A 24,449-nucleotide genomic window follows, 5' to 3' on the forward strand; every position below is an offset into this window, starting at 1 on the left:
ATTTAATATAGAAACATCTGCTCCCGTGTCAAGCATTGCAACAGTGCATTTTGTTTTTCCCAAACATGTGATAGTAATTGTCTGCATGGGTCTTTGTGTAAAACAAACTGCAGGTCCTGTGGAACCAAAAGCTCCTGTCCTTCTCCTTCTTAAAAAGTCTTCTCCTTGTATGTCTTTCAAAAACAAAATGTGGTTGGTTATTAAAAACTGCAATTATTTGAGCTATTTTGCTCCCCTTAGGTACAAACACTGGAGGATTTAAAGTATAAGCCATAATATGTATTTGTCCCACAAAGTCACAATCAATAACACCTGGAATTACAATCAGTCCTTTTATACCAGCTGATGATCTTCCAATTAAAATTCCTCCAAGAATACTGTCTTCAGTAGAAAGAGGACCTGTAGCATTTGACAGAATTTTTTTGAACCGCAGTATTAGTTAAAGTAATGTCTATTGCTGTTTCCACATCCACTCCGAGGCTCCCTCTGGTGGCTGGCTTGTGTTGATGTAAGAATCCCAGGCAGGGGCTCCTGTTATCTTTGCGCAGCCTCCCCTCGCGCTCTTTCTCCCGTTACCCGATTTCCAACAAGCCATAGTAGCATGAGTATCACCTTGACATGTATCACACCAAACAATCTGATCACAAGTTACCCTTAAATGTCCCGACTGTCCACGTCGATAACATGGACCTAAATTTCTTCCCTGCTGCTTTTTAGGATTCACATGTCAGGAACGTCGTCCTCCGGCTTTCAAAGCAGCTGCTATTAACTTGGTCTGTGCTCCCATTGCTTCTTTCACCACCTCAGCTACCATGGCAGTCTGAGTTTGTTGCTCTGCTCTGCTGACACACAAAAGCTTTTCATCAACAGGGGATCCTTGTGGTAAAGTCACTAAAATAGATTTTGTTTTGCTGTTGGCATTGTCAAATGCAAGCAATCGAAAAAGATAGTCTTTCATTTCCACTGACAAATCCGAATTATCTTTGATTACATCCCACAAACGATTAACAAAATGTGAATAACTTTCACCAATCCCTTGCTTTACATTAGAAAAGGTTGGACTCTTCTTGTCCTGTGGTATACTAAACAAAGCTTCCTGAGCAAGCCGAGCAGATAAGTGATGCAGCTCTAAAGGATATTGTAATTGAGTTGCTGTGGAAGCATAGTTTCCTCTCCCTGTAATCATGTCTGCAGCAATTCCATATAAATAATTTCTCAAAGGTCGTGACTTATTTGCTTCCATTTGTGCTTTTCGGTACCATTCACTTTCCCACATCAAAAATTCCAAGGGGGTCAACAACAACCGAGCTAAATTCTGACAGTCAACTGCAGCCATCACATCTGCCTGAAAAATCCATGTTATAATAGATTTTGAAGCTTTGGCTCTTAAACCATGCTGAGTCACAGTCTGCTTAGCTTGCTGTAAAACTTTCCAATTGTGTGGTCTCCATTCAGCTAATTGATTGACATGATCTATTATCACTGGACAAGTGATGGCTGCTGCAGCTTGCCACTCTCCCTCAAGTATAGCATCACGAATGACCCCCGACCACCGAGTCAATAAATTTCTCTGTCCTTGATTAGAATTTAATTCAGGAACATCTATTTGTTTTAAAGGTCTTATTTGTTGTTTCCAATTTGGCAACAGTGGGGCAGTTGGCTCTATCTGATAGTTATCTTGTTTTGGTTGCTCCACCGTAAGATCATTTAATTTTCTTAAAACCTCTTTCATCATGCTATCTGTTTGTTCCTTCCCTTGCTGCTGTACCTCATCGGGAGACTGACCACTCAATCCCCTAGATGGCAATTGTGGAAAACTTTGCTGAGAATCACAGCACATTTTTCCTCCAGCTACATTTTGTTCAGCTTTCTGTTCTAAATTCTGCTCAGGGCATATAGTCTCAGAGTCTATCTTGCCCTGTTCTTGCACGCGACATTGTAATTCAGCAACAGAACTCTCAGGCACAGCAACCACACCTCTGACAGGCTTAACACTAGTAATGAAAAGATTTGCAAAACGTCCACCTCTTTTCTTTTCATCACTCACAGTCTCAACATTCAATGTCTGGGCAGCTATCATTGCAACACATTGTTCTGCTTTCAATTCTTTCAAGGTTTCAGTCACTAACTTCCAAATTGTGCCATAACTTTGTGCTTCCTTCCCCGTCTTTCCTCCTTCAATCACCATCTGCCACAGACATTCCCCAAATTTTTGCCAAGCGTCACTGTTAAACAACAAATGAATTTCTTGGAAACTCCCTTGTTTCCGTGCCCACTTCACAAAATCATGAAGACCTTTCGCTTCTGCTGCTTTCCCTCTCTTAGAGAGAATAGATTGCAGCAGCTGAACTGCAGCGTCTACTTCCATAGTTTGCAGTTCCTTACCGTGCAGAAGTCTGAGGGTGCACCAGCTCAGAATCCAGCTCCCATGTCCGGTGGATGGGGCCCTTCTGCTCTCCTGTCTCACAGCTTCCCTCTCTGATCCAGAGTTTGAAGCACTCAGCAGCTCCCGTCTTAGTAATCCTAAATTTGGAGCTCAGCTCCTGTCGCTGTATTCTGGAATGTGGAGCTGAAAATCACCGGAGCTCACTGCCAGTGCATCACGTAGGCTGGGTCACCAATTTGTTGCGAGAAAGGAGCAGAGCATCAAACAGGCATCAATATGATTAGGTTTGATCTCTCCCGTTTATTCCTAGTATACTAGGTTACAGACAGGAAAGCAAGCACAGCACAGTTGGTGATTGGCTAAAAGTACATATGCATATATATTAAATGACTGTTCATTGGACCACGTTTTTTGGCATATAGTTTACCTTTTGTTCTACCTTATGAATAGCATTTTGTTTTCTACATCCATGAGAAGGCCTAGCAAGTTGTTACACATATTCAGCATCTGTGAGGAAGCATCCATGCGAAGGCACACTAAATTATTACAATTGCTACTTTTGTACTAATTCAAGGCCTACAAGACCAGCACAGGAACAGTACAGACTCTCATACTGTTCCCTGGTAGCAGGGATTGTTCAAACCCCTATCAATAAATCATGACCTCGCTCTTCTAAGAATTCCTCTACAGAGAGTCAGAGAAACAGGGGCTGGGTCCCTTCCAGACTGTAACACTGGAGCCAGAGTCCCCAGGGAGGGCTCAGGCAGGGCTGCTCCCTTCTCCTGCAGACACTCTGACCCTCCCCTGAGCTCCAGCTGTGTCTCAGCCTGGCCTGCACCTGCCCACTGCTGACCTGGACCTGGGCCCACAGTCTGACTGCCCAGCTGACCTCAGACTTTCTCATCACCCTGCACTGGTCAGATCTAGAATACCAGTGCTTGAGCTGTGAGGCTCCCACTGGCCGTGTCCCCTGCTGCTCTGGCTGGTGATTTCTGATTTCCCAAGGACAGCTCTGATGGCAGCCAGTCCCTCTGATAAGGACCAGGATCTTTGCCTGGCCCTGGCCAACTCTCCTCATTCCTATCAGAGGATGGGATGGGGCGAAACAAAAAACAAGAAGAGAAAAAATCCAGATGGAACCAGCCCACAGGCAGGGTCCCAGGGGGCTCTCCCCAAAGGTCTCTGATGGGATCCCCCATTCCTCTCCCTGTCACTGTGGATGCTCTGAACAAGCCCAGATGTCTCCATCTTTTCGGGAAAATTGTGACAAAAATGTAGAGAATGTGTCATGAACCCCTCACCAAGCCACAGCCTGGGGTTCTGAGAACAAAAGCAGCAAATGACACAGCTGAGGTTTCCTGTTTCAGCTCCACACCACTATATAGAGGTTGCCATTCAGTACCTGTCTCCTGCCTGGCCACAGCAACTGGTTTGGCTCATCAGGACAGGGGTAGAAGATGCTGCTTCTCCTTCTTCTCACAAGTGCTTTTGCCCTTCTGCCCTGGGCTGGGGCTGGTGAGTACACAGAGATGGGACTTGGACAAGAGCATGCAAAGGCACAGGTGGACACTGAGCAGTCAGTCTCAGGAGGTTCCTGCCTCACCATCTCTACTCTCCTACTTTCCTCTCTTCTCTTATCTCTCTACTCAGACTGTGCCTGAAACCAGAGAGGCATTACAGGCACTAGGGCTGTGCTCTTTGATGGCATTTTAGTCCCCCAGAGCCAGGTGTGGTCAGTCCCCCCAGCCAGTGCTGCTTGTCCTTCTCTCCACTGTGCAGCAGCAGTGCTTTGGACACCCCAGGAAGGAGAGCTGCTGGCATCACTGGCTCATGATATCAGAGGATGAGCCTCTCCTTTCATGCAGCCCCAGACTTGACAGCAAACAGCAGCAGATTAACATTTCCCATCTCTCTTCCAGGAAGGATCATTGGTGGGCGGGAAGCTAAGCGCCATTCCAGACCCTACATGGCTTATTTAATAATTCAACATGGCTCAGAGAATAGTACCTGTGGAGGGTTCCTGATTCGCCCAGACACAGTGCTCTCAGCAGCTCACTGTGCGGATAAAAAAGGGTAAGACCCTGTCTTTCCTGAACAGGAGATTTTTTCCAGTCTCACACAGTCCCCCAGGGCCTCAGCCCTGGTCTGGGCTGAAGCAGTGCCCCGTGTCTCCCCAGGCAGAGCAGGGATCTCTGGAGCTGAGCTGTCCTCTGTGAGTTGCAGGAACTGTCTGCCAGGGCTGTCCCCTGTTCCTTGGGGACAGGAATGCTCACAGTGGTCTCCAGGGCCGTGGTTCCTACCATGGCTTAGAGCTACTGCTGGAGAAGAGGGTCCTGTGTCTCCCTTTCCCTGCCTCCCTCTGCCTGCAGAATGGGGCAGCTCCCACCTGTGGCAGTGTGGGGTGAGGGATCCTCAGCTGGGCTGTGGAGGGAATCCAGGTCACAGAGGACAACTGAGAGCTGCTCTCTGGGGAGGTTTACCCCAGCACCCCGTCCCTCCAGCCACCTGCACTGGGGCTGTGTCCCTGTGGCCAGTGCAGCTGAAATGTGTTGGTGTTTCCTGGCAGGATAGTGAATATCACAGTGATTCTGGGAGCCCACAACATCAATGACCAAGAACAGAGCCAGCAGAGGGTCCTTGCCAAAGACTGGGTCATCCATCCCAACTATTCTCCTGTTGGCTTCAAAAATGACATCATGCTGGTGAAGGTCTGGCCCAACACACCCATCCTGCCTGAGGGAGCTCCCCCTGCTCACCTCCCCAGGCCTCTGAACTTGTTCCTAATCCTTGGCTGGCTCTAACCCCGTGTTCTCTCTGCCTGGCAGCTGAAGAGAAAGGCCAAGATCAATAAGTATGTGCGACTTATCTCCATTCCCAGACGCATGGGGCTTGTGAGAAAAGGGGCTGCATGCGAAGTGGCTGGCTGGGGCATGACATCTGTGACAGGGCACAAGACTAACGTGCTGAGGGAGGTGGCACTGAAGGTGCAAAACGAGGCAATCTGTCAGCATCTATTCCACAACTACCAGCGGCAGTCCATGATCTGTGTTGGTGATGCCTCCAATAAAAAAGCAACTTACCATGTAAGTGTTGTTTTGGGAGGAGGTTGGGACTGGACAGTGAGCTTGGTCCTCAGGTGAAAGTAAAAGGACACCAGAATGAACCAAGACCTTCAGAATGATGAGCTGAGGGCCCTCACAGAAGCTCTGAAGCTGATGTGCTCCCTGAATTGGGGTGCATTTTCCTAGCTATCAGCATCATTTGGTTTTTTACTTACCTGGGGATGTTCTACCCAGCCTAGCCAGTGCTTTGGAGTGTAAATTCTTTGTGATCTCCTTGCTAGGATGGCTTAGATAGTTCCCCATGTCTAAAGTAGGTCCATGTTCCTTTTGAGCTTTTGAATCTCAAAGAGTTTGCAAGCCTGAACTGTTTCATGGGTGGGCTTAGAGGAGCAGTGAGGCAGCCACAAACCCTGCAGAGCTGGGTCTGGAGGGAGGGGGGTGGTCGGAAGAGGACGTTCTTCACATGGAGGAGGGAAGAGGAAACTGTTCTTCAGTGCAGGCAGAGCTGTGCTGTGGCATGTCTGACCCCTCTCACTCCTTTCATGACACAGGGGGATTCTGGTGGCCCGTTAGTCTGCAATCGGAAGGCTTATGGCATTGTTTCTCATGGACAAAAACGCCGTCTCTTCCCTGAGGTATCTACCAGAATCTTGTTTTTTGAGCCCTGGATACGCAAGCAGCTGAAGAGGTTTGCACTCCAAGAGGTGCCTGGCTCTCCATCCTTTGACTGAAATGCTCAGTGCCCCTTCTCCACAAGGCATCAAACACCTCTTGGTGCTCAGAAGCTCCCAGGGGCAGCTGAACCAGAGTCAGAGGAGCCCCCATGGTGCAGGCATGGGGGTTTTGCACTAAGGAGGATCTCTGTGACAAGCTAAAAATGCAGGTCCCAAGTACACACAGCTTCCCATTGTTCCCTTTCTCCCACTGCTGCTCCAGCTCTGCTTTCTGGCCATCAATAAAAGCATGTTCAAACCTGCTTGTGTCTGCAGAATTCTTGGGAACTGGATGCAAACCCTGAGTGTGAGAACGAGGAGATGACACCATGACACCCTTTGGGAGAGCCTGAGTGAGGCTGTAGGTGGGACAGGCAGTACAGGTCTGTCCCCAAACTGCAAATGTTGCCCTTGTCTCCATCAGCCTCTTGCAGCCAAGTCAGCAGGTCGATGCAACAGCCTGTACAGAACATTTATCCAGCCCTTCAGAAACAGAGGCATCTCCACAGGCAAGGGGAGATCACATGTGTTCCTAGAACCAACCTGAAACCCTCTTAGGATGCTTAGCCAGACTAAAGACCAGCCAGCCTGTTTACACCCCGTGTCTCCTTTCAGTGAACCTCAGATGAAGCATTTTCTTTACACCTGTAAAATACCTGTGGGTTGAACTGGAAATTTCCTCCCACTGGATCACCTGAGCAGACCTGAGTGGGCCAGGAGGTGCCCTTGTGGTGTGGTGAGGGCATTGAAAGTGTCAAATGTGGCTGAGGCTCCAAAAGGATCCTGAGGTGCATCAGGAGGAGTGTGGCCAGCAGGTCCAGCAGGGGATTGTGCTCCTCTGCTCAGCCCTGGTGAGACACTTGGGCTGCTGTGTCCAGGCCTGGTCTCCTCAGAACAGGAAAGTAAAGGAGGTACTGGAGAGGGGCCAGCAGAGGCCACAAGATGATTAAAGGACTCTGATGTCTCTGATGAGCATCTCTGATCAGGAAAGACTGTGGGAGCCAGGCCTGTTCAGTCTAGGAAGGGAAGAATGAGAGGGAATCTCATAATAGCGTATAAATATCTCAGAGTTGGGTGTCAAGAGGATGGGAACATGGCCAGAAAGGACCAAGGGATGCCCACAATCTGGCACATGCCCCCTCCACACTTTCCATCCAGTCCTGCACCACTGCTCTGCCATGATCTGTCTCATCCACTGGCTGCAGTGTGGATATCTTTTGCAGTGGGGTCCTCTCCAGGGCTGCAGGGAAATCCCTGCCCCACCATGGTCTCTCCCAAGGACAGCTGGGGAATTTCTGTTCTGGCACCTGGAGCCACTCCCCTCTCCTTCTGTGATTTGCTGTTCACAGGATTGGTTTTGACACTTTGTTTTGCCCCACTCCTCACTGCCATGAAGCATTTTTCCCTTTTGGAAATATTTCTTTTTTGGAGAGGCACCACAATCTTCACTGATTGTCCTAACCCTGGTTGGAGGTGGGTCCGTAGCTCCTCTGGAACTGTTTTGTCTGGTGTCAGAGCAGTGTGGAGGCAGCCCCTGGCCTGTTCTCACATGGGCCACCGCGCTGAACACCACGTCCTGCTCAGCACCACTTCCCTTTCCTGCTCTGGTGGTATCACCCAAACCTCTGCTGCAGCCAGCTTAGCCTTCCCCACCCTGAGGACACTGCCTGCAAACCACTCATCTCTGCATCACAGACAGGAAAACCTTGCATGCAGACAGTGACCAGAGCATGAACTGGAGCTGTTTTCTGCTCTGCTGCACACTGGCACTGCCCTAGAGTCACACCAATTGGTCAAGGTGGGAAGGGACCTTCAGCTGTTGTCTGGTCCAATGCCCCTGCTCAAGCATGGCCACCTAAAGCACCAAATGCTCAGGACCAGTTCCAGGTGGTTTTGGAACATCTCTGAGCATGGAGACACCACAACCTCCCTGGCCAACCTGTACCAGTGCTGGGTCACCCTCACAGATAAATGTGTTTGCTGATGCTCAGAGCCTCTCATGTTTCAGTTTGTGCCCATTGTCTCCTGTCCTGTCACTGCACACCCCTGTGGAAAGAAGAAGTGTGTCTCCCACTTAGATCTACCTGCTGGCAGTTCCATCCATGGATAATATCCCACCACAGCCTGCTCTTTCCAAGGTAAAACTCACAGTTGCACCAGGTGTTTCCCATAGCAGAGATGTTCCAGTCCTTTCATCATCTCATGCCACATTGCTGAACTCTCCCCAGCACATCTGTGCTTCTTTTTCACTGGAGAGTTCAGAACTGCCCATGGTACAGAATTCACAGAAGTAATAAAATTCACAGAATGACCAGATTGGAAGAGACCTTCAAGATCATCAAGTCCAACCCACCCCTAGCACCTCAGTTAAACCACAGCACCATATCCAGTCTTTTTAAAAACACATCGAGGGATGGTGGCTCCACCACCTCCCCAGGCAGGCCATTCCAGTACTTTATCACTCTTTCTGTGAAAAACTTCTTCCTAATATCCAATCTATATTTCCCTTGGTGCAGCTTAAGGCCAAGTCCTCTCATTCTGTCAGCTGCTGCCTGGAGAAAGAGACCAACTCCCAGCCACCTTTCAGGGAGTTGTAGAGAGCAATAAGGTCACCCGAGTCTCTTTTTCTCCAGGCTAAACACCCCCAGCTCCCTCAGCCGTTCCTCACAGAGTTTGTGTTCCAAGCTCCTCTCCAGCCTCAGTGCCTCCTCTGGATGTGCTCAAGCATCTGAAAATCCTTCCTAAACTGAGGGGCCAGAGCTGGACACAGCACTCAATGTCCTTTCTTAACTGAGGAGACACAGCTGGACACAGCACTCAATGTCCATCCTAAACAGAGCTGGACACAGCACTCAGTGTCCATCCTGAACTGAGGGGCCAGAGCTGCCCACGGTACTCCAGGTGCCACCTCACCAGTACTGAGTAGAGAGGAAGGATCATCTCCCTCAAGCTACTGGAAACACTCAAAATCCTGGAATAATTTGGGTGGTAAGGGATCATCTAATCCAAGCCCTGTGCCATGAGCAGGGACACCTTCTGCTAGACCAAGTTACTCAGAGCCCCATCCAACCTGACCTTGAATGTTTCCAGGGATGGGGCATCTAAAGCTCTCTGGGCAACCCATTTAATTGTTTTGACACCGTCACCATAAAAAAAAAATCTTTCTTATATCTAATCTAATAATTAAGATGCTAATCTTCTTCCTTATATATATGCTAATAACTAAGTGGCTAACTGACTGTCTTTGAATTTAAAACTATTAGCCTTGTAGTCTTGCAACAGGCCCCAGTACAGATATCTAAGTGATATGACTCATCATGATCTCCAGGTTTTCCTGAATTTATTGTTTAAGTATTTCTTATTCTAATTGTGCCTGAAAATTTCTATCACCTGTGCATCTTCCCACTGAGCCAGTTCTTTTTAGGATTCATGTCCTGAGAAAACTGGAGCTCAGGGGGATCAGAATAAAAGAAATGACTTTCTTGTTAATTAAGATTTTTCTCTTTCAGTCATTAAAAAGGTCTTGACAGCCTTTTGCAATGGTGACAAATAATCCTTCTGTTTCTGTGGATAATTAGTACAGCAGGTAAAGGTAGTGATAATTAGAGCAGAGAAAGGGTTTGCAAACAAAGCCTTTGGCCCTGCTGGGGGTTACAGTAATAGAAGTGACTGGAATAAGAATTGTCTTGTTGCCAGCACATGAATCAAACTTTGACTCAAGTCTCTCCCTGCTTGATCACAAAGATACTTTTCCTCTCTCTGCCTGATTCCCACCGGGCTATAAGCCCGACTAATTCCCTATTAAAATGTTTTCATTTCCATTCTCCCTGTCACAGGTAATTAGAACAAAAGACAAACAGGAATTAGGCCGCAGGTATTCATTGAAGCACAGCCGGGAGCCGCCTAATTAACCACAGAATGCTTCCAGCGCCGAGGGAGCGGCACAGGAACAACCACGGAGCTCATTAGGGCTGTCAGCATTTTAATGAGCCCTGCAGGTGCCACCTCCCTGCTCCTCGCAGCTGTGGCAAAACCTGGCAAGGTGCCCTGAGGAAATGACAAGGCAGAAGCAGGAACAAACTTACTGGAACTTTAATAGAGCCCAGTGCGAGGTGCGAGAGCAGAAAGAGTCGGACAAAGCGTTCCCAGCAGGGCTCGTTAGAACTCGAAGTCACAGATTTGATTGCAGACAGCTCAGGAAGCCGCAGGCCTGTCCTGCACCAGCCTCCCCTCACAGGGGTCAAAGAGCAGCACCAGGCAGGGCCAGGGTGGTGCTTTGTGCCAGCAACGCACCCACAGGCAGCTGGAAAGGAAATGCCACGGAGCCAGCACTCCAAACCTGCCCTCCAAACCGTGGACAGGCCACAAAGCCACAGAGCCGGCTCTGCAGGCTGCAGCTGCACTGCTGGGCCCAGACACTGCACTGCAACACTGTAACTGCAACACTGCAACACTGTGACTGCAACGCTGCAACACACACTGCTGCTAGAGCACAGTGACTGCAACAGAGTGACTGCAACACACACTGCCACTGCAACGTGGTGACTGCAACACTGCAACACACACTGCCACTGCAACACTGTGACTGCAACACTGCAACACACACTGCTGCTACAGCACAGTGACTGCAACAGAGTGACTGCAACACACACTGCCACTGCAACGTGGTGACTGCAACACTGCAACACACACTGCTATGCAGCAGCTGCAACAAGGCAACACTGCAACACACACTGCCACTGCAACACTGTGACTGCAGCACAGTGACTGCAACACTGCAACGTACTGCCACTGCAACACAAGAGATTGGATTGTTCCCTCTGAATTTGATTTATTCATCTTTAGACCTATTTTTAGCCATCTAAAAAAAGTATTCCATAAATCTAAATTATTGATCTAAGCTTCTGCTGTCCTTAAAAACTCAGATAAAGTGAAATGGGACGCTGTTCAGAGGAGTGGGATTGCAATCAGCTGATTTGGGGAGTCACTGCTTAGACGAAACCTGAACTAGACAGCGAGACTGGTATATAACTGGTATAGCTTCATCTCTTATCTGTTCTTCCATACCCAGCTACAGCCCATCTCTTTATTTGTAATATGTTTTCCTCTAGTTTGCTGATGTTTGTTGCATCAATTGAAGATGTCCCAGACAAGAGCGGGTTAGTAAATCTCTGTATCCTCTGATGGATTGGAAAAGCTTACACAAAGTTATCCACAGCATGAAGTAAAGCATAAGTGTCCCTTTGTTACTATAGGACACAAAATAAACACACTAACTCCGTGATTTCTCAGAAGGCAAGAAAGAGAGATTTATTCAAAATGTGATTTCTTTATATACTATTTACAGAGACCAATATGATTGCGTGGCAAAGTTAACACCTCTTCAACCACATTGGTTAAGCCAGAGGGCCAGCAAGAAGTCCACTCCATACAGAGTGTTAGTTAACTGTCTTCACACTTTGCTCAGACAAAACAATTCCCTTCCAGGCCTGAGACTCAGGATACCTCACTGCCTCAGTCCCCGAAAATTTTGAACAAAAGTGAGTTGGGGGGAGCAAACTGGGGGTAAATTACTTCATTACCTGAAGCTGTAATTGGAGGATTAACCCCTGATATGTAAATGAACCAAAATAATTTCTGTCTGAAAACTCATGACCTTTGTCCATCTTGGGTGTAGCCCCTCTTGGAGGCTTTGACTGCCCAAGGTGTAGCTACTGAAAGCCCTTAATAAATATCCACTTTATTCTCTTAACCTTGCCTAGAGTCTCTTCTGGAATCAGTACAACTTCCCTCCTCCAAGGGTAAATTCCTGAGGATATGGTGGAAAGGAGGCGCAGTGTGTGCTCCCTCTGAAATCTTGGCCACACTAGAAAAAGTAAAAATTCTGGGGAGCATAAAGGAGCTGCAGCACACTTTAGGCTTATTGTTTTTTTAGAGAAAACATGTTTCAGACGTCTCCATTATTGCTGCTCTAGTGGCATTATGCCAGACAAGAAAATGAATTGGATAAATGGATAGTTCCATCTTTTTAAAACTGCTCCAAGTAGTGCCTGGTGTTCTTATCTTACAGGTATTCCATAAAAAGATGATGTGGCCATGTGAAGAGGAAGATGTAACAGGACTGGAGAGTTCTTTGCTGCATTGATTGTTTAATTTGTCCTGTTACCACAACCTAATCTAATCACAGCCTGTGATTATTTGCCTCGTGTTTACTGTTTTATGGGCGGTGAGATCGTTCTTCCCTTATCCTTTCCTTTCTTCTACATTTTCTTAAGTGGTGTGTTTATGGTTTTACACAACCATATTACTATCAATGACAATCAAAACGGCTACAAAACTGCTTTTGTGTGCAACCAAAGTGTTCTACAATAAACTCTCTATATATTTATAATATTATATATAATATATAAATATATATATATATATATAACATATACATGTGTATATTTACAAACACCCATCATTCAAATCCACCTCAAAGGCTCTACTAGTTAGGACCCGCTGCAGAAGGTTGGGGTAAAGTCCCTTCCAAAGCAGTCCCTGATTCTTTGATAGGAAAATGCTCTTCCTTCATTGCAGAGCCTGTGTGGGAGCAGCCCTGGTTTTGGAGATACAGCAACGCTGCAATGATTTCAACAGAACGAACGTACAGAGAAAAGTTCTGCTTCGGTTTATTTAAAAAATAAACCTCCCCTTCAGAAACCTAAAAGCAGCAGGGATGTTTTGGTCTCGGTTGTTTCGCTCTCACTTCAGGCTCAGTACCATGATCGTTTTTAAGGGAAAAAAAAAATAAAAAAGGAAAGGAAAGGAAAGGAAAGCAGTGGTTTCCCGTTCTCCGTCTCTAAGCAGGGTAATACAGGCCTGTTTTCCACCACTCTCGTGGTAGATCCTGGACAGTCCTTCGGCCACAGCTCCCGGACATTCCCTCAGCCACGGACCCGGGCCCGCCCCTCAGCCGAGCCGCCTCAGGCAAGGCCCCGCCCCCCGCAGCGGCGCCGGGCTCTGATTGGTCCTTGGCAGGATCACCTCTCTAATCTACCCAGCAACAGCCGTCTCTGCGCTCTTATTGGCTCTTGGAAAGCACCAGGGCCGCGAACGCCACGAAGCCTATTGCGCATGCGCACTCCGGAGGGCCGTTCCCCCCAATCGCTTACCGCTACGTCGGCGCGCGCACGCGCGGTGCGGGAGGGCGGCGCGGCGCGTGCGCAGTGGCGGCGGCGGCCATGGCGGGCTCGGTGCGGGCCGTGGCGCGGCGCTTCCTGTCCGAGTACGGCGGCGGCACCGCCGGGCGCCTCAAGGCGCTGGACGCCTTCCTGCTCTACGTGCTGCTCACCGGCGCGCTGCAGTTCGGATACTGCCTCGGCGTCGGCACATTCCCCTTCAACTCCTTCCTCAGCGGCTTCATCTCCGCCGTCGGCAGCTTCATCCTGGGCGGTCAGTGCTGCGTTCCCCCTCACGGCCGCAGCGCGGGCCGGGCTTACCCTGAGCCTCCGCCCGGAGGCCGCGGGCGTGGCGGGGATCCTTAGGAATTAGCGGGCGTCCCGGAGCAGCGCTCAGAGCCACGGGAGCCCCGGGAGCCTCAGCCCCCCTCAGCATCCCCGCCCTTTGCCCAGCTCCCCGTTCTGCTCCCGGGGGGCAGCAGCTCCTCGGCAGCGCTGCACTGCGGGCCGGCCCGGGGCTGATCCCCCGGTGTCCGGGTCCTGGTCCCCCTGTGTCCGGGTCTTTGTCCCGCAGTTGTCCTTTCAGCCGAGGGGCTCGGTGGAACCGAGAGCCCAGCAGTGACCCTCGCACGGTGCTGCCCCCTACAACACCCCAGACCCGCCCTGTTTGTCTGCAGCCCTGCTCAGCACAGGGGCTGGCAGAGCTGGGGGGTTCAGGAGAGGAGAAGGTTGCAATGAGACCAGAAATCCCCTTCCAGGGCCTAAAGGGGCGCCAAGACAGCTGGAGAGAGGCTTTGGACAAGGGCCTGGAGAGACAGGACACAGGGAATGGCTTCCCACTGCCAGAGGGCAGGGCTGGATTGGGAAGGAATTGTTCCCTGGCAGTGCCCAAGGCCAGGTTGGACACTGGGGCTGGAGCAGCCTGGGACAGTGGAAGGTGTCCTGGGATTGGAATGAGATGATCTCTCAGGTCCCTTCCAGTACAATTCATTCTGTGTTTCTAACACACCCAACAGAGGACACAGCAATATCCACACCCCTGTGTGAGTCCAGTCCTGCTCTGAGCCTGTTCCCCTCAGGACTGTGGGCATGCTGTGCTGTGTGTGGGGCTGTGGGAGCACTGGATCCATGCCAGTGATTCCCTGGCAGTGTTCTGCTCCTCTGTAGTAAGGATGGAGTAACTTTTCCCTGGAGGAGCAGTGACCCATCCTGGGCTGGGCTGCCCCAGGAAAGCTGTGCTGTCCCCACAGCTCCCTGCTGTGCTCACTGATGCCTCATTCCCTCTCTGCTGTGCTCACTGATGCCTCATTCCCTCTCTGCTGTGCAGTTTGCCTCCGGATCCAGATCAACCCCCAGAACAAGGGCGAGTTCCAGGGCATTTCACCGGAGCGGGCGTTTGCCGATTTCCTCTTTGCCAACACCATCCTCCATCTCGTCGTCATCAACTTTGTGGGCTGAGCTCTGGGAGAGGCTGCCAGGTACTGATCTGTGGGGTCACAAAAGGGCTTTTGGGAAGAACTAGAATGAGAATGAGAGGGAATCCAGGAATCCCCTGAGCTCCCAGCTTCCTCTTTTGGGGAGAACTAGAATGAGAATGAGAGGGAATCCAGGAATCCCCTGAGCTCCCAGCTTCCTCTTGGCCAGGCACAGCTGAGCTGTTGTCCTCCGGAACAGAGTGAGGATTTATGGCTTTCTGATTTTGAGCACGTCTCTTTTGGCTGTTATAATTCAAGAGTTTAACTAGGGCTGCTACAGAAACCTACCCACATGCAGAAACCTACCCCACTATGGAAACCTACCCACATTCCTCTCGTGAGAGAAATTCCCCATTCTTTGCAGGAGAAGCTTTGAGAGCTCCTGGGCTCTGTGAGGCTGAGGTGTGGCTGGGGTTCAAATCTGGAGTTTGTGTGCAGATGGGGCAGCTGGGGACAGGGACAGTGGGTGCTGGGAGTGGGGACATGTCCTGTTGTCACTCTGCAAGGGGTTACAGGATCCCTGGGGCTTGGGGGAGCTTTGTCCCCTCTGCTCTGCAGTGACATTGCTGATGTTGCCTGCTCTCTTTCCAGGTCTTGAACTGCTCCTGATGGCAAAGCCTGGCATAGGGAGGTGCCCAACACTCTCTCACCTTCCTTGGTGGAGGAAGGGGACGCAGGGATCAAGATTTTCCCCCCTCAGAGTGTCCTGTGGAGGGGTCTGCAGTCTCATTGTGTAACTGATGCTTTCTATCAATAAAACTCTTTATGACACTGCAGCCTTTTCCATGTTGGTGACAAATACAGAGCTTCTCCTGCACCCAGGTTCCCTCTCAGGTGCGACTCTGGTTTTACCTCTCTCCCTTCCCTTCTGCCCAGCAGGCTTTTTTTCTGTGCCCCAGTTTTGCAGGGAAGTAGGAAACAAAAGATCATGGAAACTGGGTTGTCACACACCCTTTTCATCTCCCTCTTTCCTGCCTTTTGATCTTCCAGAGTCTGTTACCAATGTGCCCCCGGGCTTCAAAGCTGTGGAAAATTCAGATGAGGCTGTGCTTAGTGGTCACAAAGGGAAGGAGGTGTCCTGCAGCACATCCCCAGGTGCTCCCACATCCCTCACAGACACGTGGGCCACATCTGGATGTCCCAGCTGGACTCAAGGGCTCACTGAGGGCTGTGGGTGACACAGCCACCCCGCCAAGGTGTCACTGTCACTGTGCCTGCACTCAGTGTTTATCAAACACAGGGATGTTGGCATGGGCTGCCCAGCTGGCAGGGCCTCACAGTGGCACTGGAGCTGCTCTGGGGCCAGGGAGAAGCTCAGAGCCACAGGATCAGGGTTGGAAGAGACCTTCAAGATCGTCCAATCCAGCCACCCACCCCACACTGCCGCAGTAATCAAAGCTCATCACCCAGCCCACATCCAACACCTCCTGAACACCCCAGGATTGGCTCCAGCACCTCCCTGGGCAGCCCCTTCGAGGCCCTGGTCTCACCTGAATCTCCCCTGTCCCAGCTCAAGGCCATTCCCCCTGTGGTCACTGCAGTCACAGCACGAGGGACCCACCCCTCCTCACCACAACCTTCCAGAGGTGATGTGACCCCTCTGTGAAAGCGGCACAAAAAACAGCAACACGGAGGCAGGAGGTCTGCAGTGAAAGGCTGCTCCCCAAAAAGAGGGCCAGCCTGTTTATTTCTTTCATTTTTATACATTTGTGGCTCTGGTTGTGGGTTGGCTTTTGGGTTTACCATCCCTTCACCCCACTGGCCAGACCAGCTGTTGTCACTGTTAGCCTCGCTCAAATAACATGCAGAGTCAGGAATTTTGGGAGAGCAGCAGAGGAGAATCCCTCCTTTGTTCATTACTTCCTATTATATACTTTTAGCAAGGTGACCATGGGTTGCAGAGTGACATTCCCACCTCTCAACCACATTGGTCAAAGGGACTGACACACAGTCATTGTTCTCTTTGGATAAGAATGTGAAAACAATGGTAATGTTTATAAAACATAACTGCTGTTTACATGAGAGAGCGTGAGAAGGTGCAAACCTTCTACTTAATATGAATGCTCAGCAAACTAGGAAAATCTCATGGCGACAAGCTGTCAACCAGCATTATTTTCAGGCTAGAAATATCTAAACATAGGACAGTGAACAAAAACAAGAAAGGTTTTTTATGCTCCAAAGTGTCACAAAGTGAAAAACTGACCCTTAATATTGAACAGAAACTAAAGAACTGAGTCCATCTTATGAACAAGTAGAAGGCTTTAAAAAAACTCAGAAAAACCAGGGCAACACCCCCCTGAGCCAGCTCCACACCCAACAACCCCAGCTCCCTCAGCCATTCCTCAGAAGAGAAATGCTTTCCAGTCTTTTCCTGAGCCTTGTTGCTCTTCACTGGATTTACTCCACCCCTCAAAGTCCTTTTCAAAGTGAAGGCTCCAGAACTGAACACAGCACTGGAGCTGCAGCCTCAGCAATGCTGGGTACAGGTACTGTTGATGTGATCCCGGCTGCTGTTGGCCCCCTCGGCCGCTTGGGCACACTGTTGGCTCACGCTGGGCCAGCACTGCCACATCCCTCCCTGCTCAGCAGCTCTGGAGCTGCTCCTCCCGCAGCCTGCAGCTGCAGGGGGTTGCTGTGACCCCACTGCAGGACCAGCCCTCGGCTTTGAACCTTTGTGTTTTGCCCACTGATTGAGGCTGGTCAGGTCTCACTGGGACCTTCATGTATGAGGTTCTGTGCTCACACTGATCCTGCTCTGTGTTTGTCTGGTTTTCTCTGCGGCTGAAATGCTGGGGATGTAAAACCTTGAGAGCCTTGAGGCTCCATGGCATGGGAATGTTTGTGTGCTGCACTGAGGGTATGGAAGTTTGGGTCTCTGATGCCTTCAGAACCTCCCTGAATTCTATTCTGGCTCCTGTTTACCACCTTTTAACATTCCCAGCTGTGCTGAGCCATTAAACCTGTAAAGGTCTGAAACCTGGGGCTCCCAAATCTCTTGTCTGACACGAGGTGTGAGGGGTCAGGGTTTTCCCTGTCCTAGACGATGGAGTCTGGGTCTGTGTCAGGAACAAATAACTCATCCCAGCTCAGGCAGCACCACTCCTGGACTTGTTTGGAGTGGCAACAGCATTGGGAGAGCAGGCAGGGACTCACAGGGTGAAGGGATGGGGTAGAGGGTTGACCCTGCCTGGGTGCCCACTCAGTTACTCCCATGGGACAGGGGTGAGAATAAGGTGGAGAATGATGAACAGGGTGAGATAAGGCAGTTTTATTGCAGTAAAAGGAAGAAATCGGCAGACATCTGTACGTGCATGGGCTAAAGAGAAAAAAAAATCAGTCTCTGCTTCCCCTCAGCAGCAATGTTTGGACACTGCAGGGGAAGCAGGGCTTCAGCACATGAGATGGTTCCTCCCAAAGGCAAACATTGAAAATTCAGGAATACTCCCCTCTCCTCCTCTCTCCCTTAGCTGGTATATCTGAGCTGGTTGGTTTGGAATGTCCCTTTGGCTAATTTGGGTGAGGTGGCCTGGCTGTGTCCCCTGCCAGGACCTCGCCCACTCCCATCCCCTTTGGTGGGGAAGGGAATGTCAGAGGGACAGCTGCATGATGGTGACACTCAGGTCCATCCTGCCCTGGCTGCTGCTCAGAACTGCACAGAGGCTGAGTGAAAGGAGATGTGAGGCTTTGCTGTGGAGGTTTTCTTTTTTTTTTTTTCCTTTTTCGTGCTTCTTACCTGCTTACAATTCCTCCAGTTGCCATTAGCTCCACAGCAGAATTCCTGAGGGAAAGGAGAATTCCACAAAGTAGTGACAGGGCAAGGTAGAATGGTTTCAGACTGCCAGAGGGCAGGGATGGATGGGACATTGGGCAGGAATTGTTCCCTGGGAGGGTGGGCAGGCCCTGGCACAGGGTGCCCAGAGCAGCTGTGGCTGCCCCTGGATCCCTGGCAGGGTCCAAAGCCAGGTTGGACAGGGCTTGGAGCAGCCTGGGACAGTGGAAGCTGTCCCTGCCATGGCAGAGGTGGCACTGGGTGTTCTTTAAAGTCCCTTCCAAGTTCTATCACAGCTCCTCCTGCACTGGAATAAACTTCAGATCCACTGACACCTTCAAGCTCTGATCCTTGTAAAGTCCACACTTGGGTCCCTGGTCACACAAGGAGGAGGAGGAGAAAAATGAGAGAGGGTGGTTTGTGCACAGGGCTGTGTTTGATGAGAGGTGACAAATACTGAGCAGGATATTTTCTCCAACAAAACCCTGGAAAAACACACAAATTCATCTTCTACCCACAGGAGGTGACAGGAGAGAGGATGCTAAGGGTGGACCATGAAAACCTCTTTCCCTGACAGTGTGAGAGGACTCTGGCCAGCTCTTCCATCCTTCCTTCTCATCTGGCCCAGGAGAAGTGGAAGGATTTTTCTGCACAGTTTCAATCTTTAAAAAAAGGTGCAGAGACCTATCAGCAAATTCAGAAATCTGACACAATTCTAAGAGCTCTCCCCACCAGGCTTTATAATGCATTTCCCCCCTCCTTTCCCTGCCCACTCTATACATAGCTCAATCCTTCCTGCTGTACCCAAAACAACTCCCCAAGTGCAGGCTGTGGTGAGGGGTGGGAGAGGAGGAGCACCACTTAAAAACCTCATTCCACTCTGGCTTGTGGTCTAACAGTCCGCTGTTCTTTTCCACAGCTTCTCCCCCTCTCTGCCACGTGCCACCTCCACCCCCTCTGTGCTGCACTTTCCAGAGGATGTGGCTTTTGTGGTGGGCTGCAGACGAGCAGCAGTGGTGACCTAGATCTCGACTGTGGCGTCATGGAACTCGTGCTGTGGCCTCTTCCTGCCCCACCTGGGCCACGAGCCCCTTTCCACCTCCTGTCCTGCTGTTATTTCCTGGCTTTGCTTTGCTCTGTGGTTTTTGTGTCTTGAAATAAACAAGAAAATGCAGGGAAAGGGGGGGCACGTTGTGGTGGTGGGAGATTGGCAGCCTGATATCTGAAAGTGTTTTTGAAGTAGACCTTGCAAGTTCAGTGCTTTGCAGGAGCCATTTTAGTCAAAACATTGAACTCATCTCCCACTTGGCAAATCCTGCACTGGGGTAATTTTAACCTGGAAGAGGAAAGAGATGTGAAAACAGAGGCAGCACAGTCCTTAACTCTTGTCCCTTCATCTGGGAGTGAGTTTGAAGTGCAAGATAAAACATTTACTATGGTTATTAATTTTAATAGGTGATGACTGTGGAATGAGTATGGAAAGTTTTCTTCCACATCCCTGAAATTTTCTAGAATGAGGTTCATTGGTTAGAAATCTGTGAAATGCGATGACTTATGACTTGCTTTATCGTTCATATATGGTTTAGGCAGCTTCTTCAGGCTGTTTCCCAGTGGCATGGCAGATTTGATCATGAGTAGAATGCATGGATGAACAACCTGGAATATTGAAATCTAAAATGGATCACAATAGAGTATAGAAATTGAACAGGAACCAAACGTCACCATCACAGATTTACTACTGTTAGGTATTGAATAATGACGTTAGAAATTAGAAATAGAAACAGCTAAGAAAAGCTTATGAATATGTATGAATATAGCCAATAAAATCCCAGCAAGTCCAGCAATGGGTGTGCAGTTGGAAGGGAAAATCCTTCCACTGTACCCAGCGCTGCCTTTGCTCACACTTTACCATGCTAATTAATCAATTATTAAATTGAATTGCTGCTTGAAATATTGGCCCTGTCAAGCGTCTCATTTCTAACAATCCTGGCATGGTCCTCCCACAGGAAGCACCAGGGCTTTTGGCTCAAAGGGTTTGAATCGTGACCCTTTCCAAACCAGCTCCTTGTGCAGGCTGTGAGCCCAGCTGGGGGAGGGACAAGCACCCTCACTGGTCCTGGGAGGCTTTTCCTGCCTTTGGGAACTCGTGGGAGGTACAAGGTTCAAGCTTTGCAGGGAGAGTGTGTTTCTGTCAGAGCATACTTCTCATTTCTCCCCCACAGAGGAACCTCTGGTGCTGCCTTAGGATCTGAGGTTTTCTATTTTTCATCTATTTGTAATCCTGCAGTTCTTTAGTGGATAACTCCAAACTCCACACACAGTGGGAGCTGCTGCCTCCCCATTTTGGTCAGACACAGCAATTCCTCTCCAGGCCTGGGTCTCAAGGGCACCTCACTGCATCAGGCCCCAAAAAGTAGGAACAAAAGTGAGTTGGGGGGAGCAAACTTGGGGGTAAATGACTTCATTACCTGGAGCTGTAATTGGAAAATTAACTCCCAATATGCAAATGGCCCAAACTTATAAAAGTGTGAAAACCCATGACCCATGGTCCGTTTTTGGGTGTAGCCCCTGGGGGGCTTCATCTGCCCAAAATGTACCTGAGGGCCCTTCAAAAACCAGAACTGCTTTTTATTCTCTTAATTTTGTCTGGCCTCTGTTTTTAGGTAGTCTCAGAAATCACTGTGGCATCAGGAAACGCTGGAGGAATTGATGTCACAACAGGAGAACATTTCCCTTCCAGACTTGCCAGGGCCAGAACCTGGAGGCAAAGGGGGCCCATTGGTGCCCTGTGCTGCAGTGACACTCAGGAGTGGGGACTTGGGGACAGGACACCTCAGGGTCCTGAGTACCCCTCAGCAGCAGCAATCTGCCTCCAGGAGCCATGAGCAGTCCCCTCACTGTGGCTGTTACAAATATTATATGACTGGCTTTTTGCAAATATTAAAATGAATACTATGTGTTATATTAGAAAGTTATGTTGTATTAATGTAGTCTGTTTTAGTAGTGTGATAAATCTAGTTTTTAGACCATAGCATGATATCAAAATAGAAACTACGTGATGTAAAATGCTTTTTGTAACTATCTCAAAGAAAGGAGACACAATTAAGAAATTCCTCACATCATCCTGTCTGGATAGAGATAACAGCAAGGCCAGCAAAGGCTTCAAAAGAAAGAATTTGTTGTCTCTGTTATCAAGGAATTTGCAGCTTCGTGGAGCCACAAGAAGATTTATTTGCAAGACAGAATGGTGGGAGAGAACAGCTGAAATTAAGCAGAAACACCTAAAGTTGAAAGGAATGTTTGAATCATGTATGAAATTTATGAATATTCAATAACCTATTTTTTTAAGGGGAAGACCAGCACCCAGACGTCTGTCACTTTTGTGCTTTTTTATGTCTCTTAATGTCTTAATTTCATTATTAAATTTTAACAAAGGTGACCCATGTTTTTCACAGTGATGTTTTTTGGTGTCTCCACCCAGCTCAGGGTCTCCCCTTGGGGCAGAGGGGCTCCTCCTCCTCTGTCTCCCCCCTGTCCTGGCAGGGACACAGCACAGATGTCCTGCAGAAGGGCTTTGTTCCCCCCTCCGTGGTGGATCCAACCCCTTCCCTCCCTCACCCCAAAGCTCAGCTGAAGGGGGAAGCAATGCCTCAAACAACAAACACAAGAGACAAACAAGTTTCTTATTTTTGGTAATAAGTATTTGATAACAGCATGGAGAAATGCCAAGACATCTTGTGGGTGCCAGTACAGTTTATTAATTAGCAGCATGCAGATGTCACAGGCAAGCACTGCTCCAAGGTGGGCACACGTGGACAGATAAATAATTCAGTGTATTTTTATGCAATTGTTACAGAAAGAACCTGGGAGAGCTCAGGTTGTTAGAAGTAATCCAAAAGAACAAAAGTGGTTTGTCTTTTTACTAAACGCAAAGCCAAATATTCAACTGGTTTAAATTAAGATGCTATGATCAGTTAGACTTTAAAAAATAATTTTTGTTTGTTTGTTTGGTTTTTTTTTTTTTTGTGATATTGAAGTGACAATTTCACTGAATTTGGGACTTCTGGGAAACCTGCAGCTCATCCTCTAGGGAATAAAAAGGGGATATCTTTCTCTGGTCTAGCAAAGGGTGGCAGGACAGTGCATCCTGAGTCTCCCTTTGCTTTTCAAAGAGTTTCATTTTTACCTGAAAAGGGTTCTGGGGGTGCACCCTAAGAGACATGAATACCCTAAAGCTGCCAAAATAGGAAAAAAATCCCATTCAGGTGATATTTAACTTGCAGTTTTTGACAAACAACACTGCTCCAGGCAGAAGTCGTTGTTTTAATGCAAGTAACAGCGGAATGCTTGGCAATGTACAATTACAGCAAAGTCTGCTTCATGCAAAAGAGGCACTGGCTGGTGAATGACCCAGGCATCTGGAGGGCAGAATGCTGGAAATGTTTCGTTTGGAGTAGTTTTAAAGCAATGCAAATAAAGCAATTTAGAATATAATGGCTGGTGTGATGTATAAGAGCAAGTGATGTCCCTTCCACAGGGAATATCCCTGTGCCTCCTCTTGCCCACGATGCTCTCTCAAAGCTGATGGTTTTGGTACTTCAGGACTGCACCACCTCATTACTCTCAGTCCTGTAACAAAAATAAAGATGTGTTAAATCATATTTTGGGTTACAGTCGCAGCTGCACAATTGTGGAGCTGAAGTGTCCAGGCAAGAGAAAGAGAAGAAACAGACACTGGCAAAGACTAATTTATGACTATTTATATTGAAGTCAATAACCATCAAACTTTCCCAGCTGGAGGTGGTTGAGAGGAGAAGTCTGATGGATGAATGCAGGCAAGGGAAGGGATGGATGTAGAAATAGAAGGGAGAAATGTCTTGAAAGGAAAAAAAAACATTCTTATGGACAAGGAAGAGCATTTGAGCAGTGGGTGAAAATGGTCAGAGGAAAGAGGGATTTTACTGCTGGCAGACAAAAGAAGTCTGGATAGACTGCATCAGCAGCTGTTCCAGAGAGAAGGAGCATTCACAGCTGAAGAACCAATCCAGATGTTTTCTGACAGATGTTTTCAGACCCCCACAAGTACACTCACCTTTTTTTTCTTCCACATAAGCATCGTCATCACCACGTTAAAAATTATTCCTTTCATTAAAACAATTTTGAGGCCCAGCTGTGATAAAGACAGTGTGTTCAAGTGTTCATCTGGAAAAAAACAGAAAATGAGAGTCACAAGAGCACTGAGACATCCTCGTGTTCCAGACAGGCTGAAAAGCCCTTTTTAAAGAAGCTGCTCTGCTGTGTGATGGAGTCTGCTGGTAGGACAGGAAATGAGATAGGGAGCAGGACTAGGAGACTTTAATTTCTTCCATTCAATGACCACTTAATTATCCAGTATGCCAGTGTGCCAGCCACCAAGCTGGTTTTAAATACTGTGCATAGTGAACTCAGGATGCTGGAGGCAGCCCTCCTTCCTCTCTCTAAATTTTTTTGAAGATGGGCAGGGGGAAAGCAATTTTGATTTTAATCATAGAACACAATTGTATTTGAATTTTGTACTAATCTGAGGTTACATTTGATCCTGCCTGGGGCTTTGGGGTCAGTTTGATCCCGGCTGCCGTGGGTATTCCTGGATAGAGGGCACTGCTCAGTACCTCCTGTCCAAGTACCTCGGGCAAAGCTCCCAGGCACAGGCAATGCTTAGCAAGCTCAGCTCTCAGTGATTTCAGCTCTTAGCAGGTTCAGCTCTCAGTGATTTCAGCTCATTAACTTGCTAAGTGCCTTGGCAGACACAGGGAGAGAGAGGAGAAGCGCTGGATGAGGTTCCACAGATGAATCTTTATTGGCATCCTAAGTGAAGGGTTTGAGAGATAGGTCTTCTGCTGAG

The 24,449-nt window shown here is 48.7% G+C and overlaps 4 protein-coding genes across 4 annotated transcripts in view; 2 read left to right on the plus strand and 2 right to left on the minus strand.

Moving 5' to 3' along the window:
• LOC134553837 (olfactory receptor 10A5-like) overlaps window positions 1-13,454 on the minus strand; it is a 72,608-nt gene extending 59,154 nt beyond the window's left edge. The window contains exon 1 of the mRNA XM_063403964.1: window positions 13,316-13,454. The gene's annotated coding sequence lies outside the window, so the exon portion shown is untranslated. The remainder of the gene's footprint in view (window positions 1-13,315) is intronic.
• On the plus strand, window positions 3,778-6,418 carry LOC134553901 (cathepsin G-like). Its single transcript, XM_063404035.1, has 5 exons — window positions 3,778-3,901; window positions 4,306-4,459; window positions 4,953-5,094; window positions 5,212-5,469; window positions 6,000-6,418. The coding sequence occupies exons 1-5, from the start codon at window positions 3,844-3,846 to the stop codon at window positions 6,177-6,179; spliced, it is 792 nt and encodes a 263-aa protein (XP_063260105.1). The 5' UTR covers window positions 3,778-3,843; the 3' UTR covers window positions 6,180-6,418.
• Window positions 13,333-15,572, plus strand: DAD1 (defender against cell death 1). The gene is made up of 3 exons (XM_063404016.1): window positions 13,333-13,595; window positions 14,649-14,799; window positions 15,388-15,572. The coding sequence occupies exons 1-2, from the start codon at window positions 13,385-13,387 to the stop codon at window positions 14,777-14,779; spliced, it is 342 nt and encodes a 113-aa protein (XP_063260086.1). The 5' UTR covers window positions 13,333-13,384; the 3' UTR covers window positions 14,780-14,799; window positions 15,388-15,572.
• A 3,915-nt stretch (window positions 15,573-19,487) lies between these two features.
• LOC134553834 (M1-specific T cell receptor alpha chain-like) overlaps window positions 19,488-24,449 on the minus strand; it is a 225,863-nt gene continuing 220,901 nt past the window's right edge. Inside the window, exons 7-8 of the mRNA XM_063403962.1 lie at window positions 23,658-23,767; window positions 19,488-23,194 (exon numbers count right to left, since the gene is read on the minus strand). Coding sequence (XP_063260032.1) covers window positions 23,189-23,194; window positions 23,658-23,767 — 116 coding nt within the window. The 3' untranslated portion in view covers window positions 19,488-23,188. The remainder of the gene's footprint in view (window positions 23,195-23,657; window positions 23,768-24,449) is intronic.

Source organism: Prinia subflava, chromosome 8, assembly GCF_021018805.1.
Source record: "Prinia subflava isolate CZ2003 ecotype Zambia chromosome 8, Cam_Psub_1.2, whole genome shotgun sequence".
Classification (NCBI taxonomy): Eukaryota; Metazoa; Chordata; class Aves; order Passeriformes; family Cisticolidae; genus Prinia; species Prinia subflava.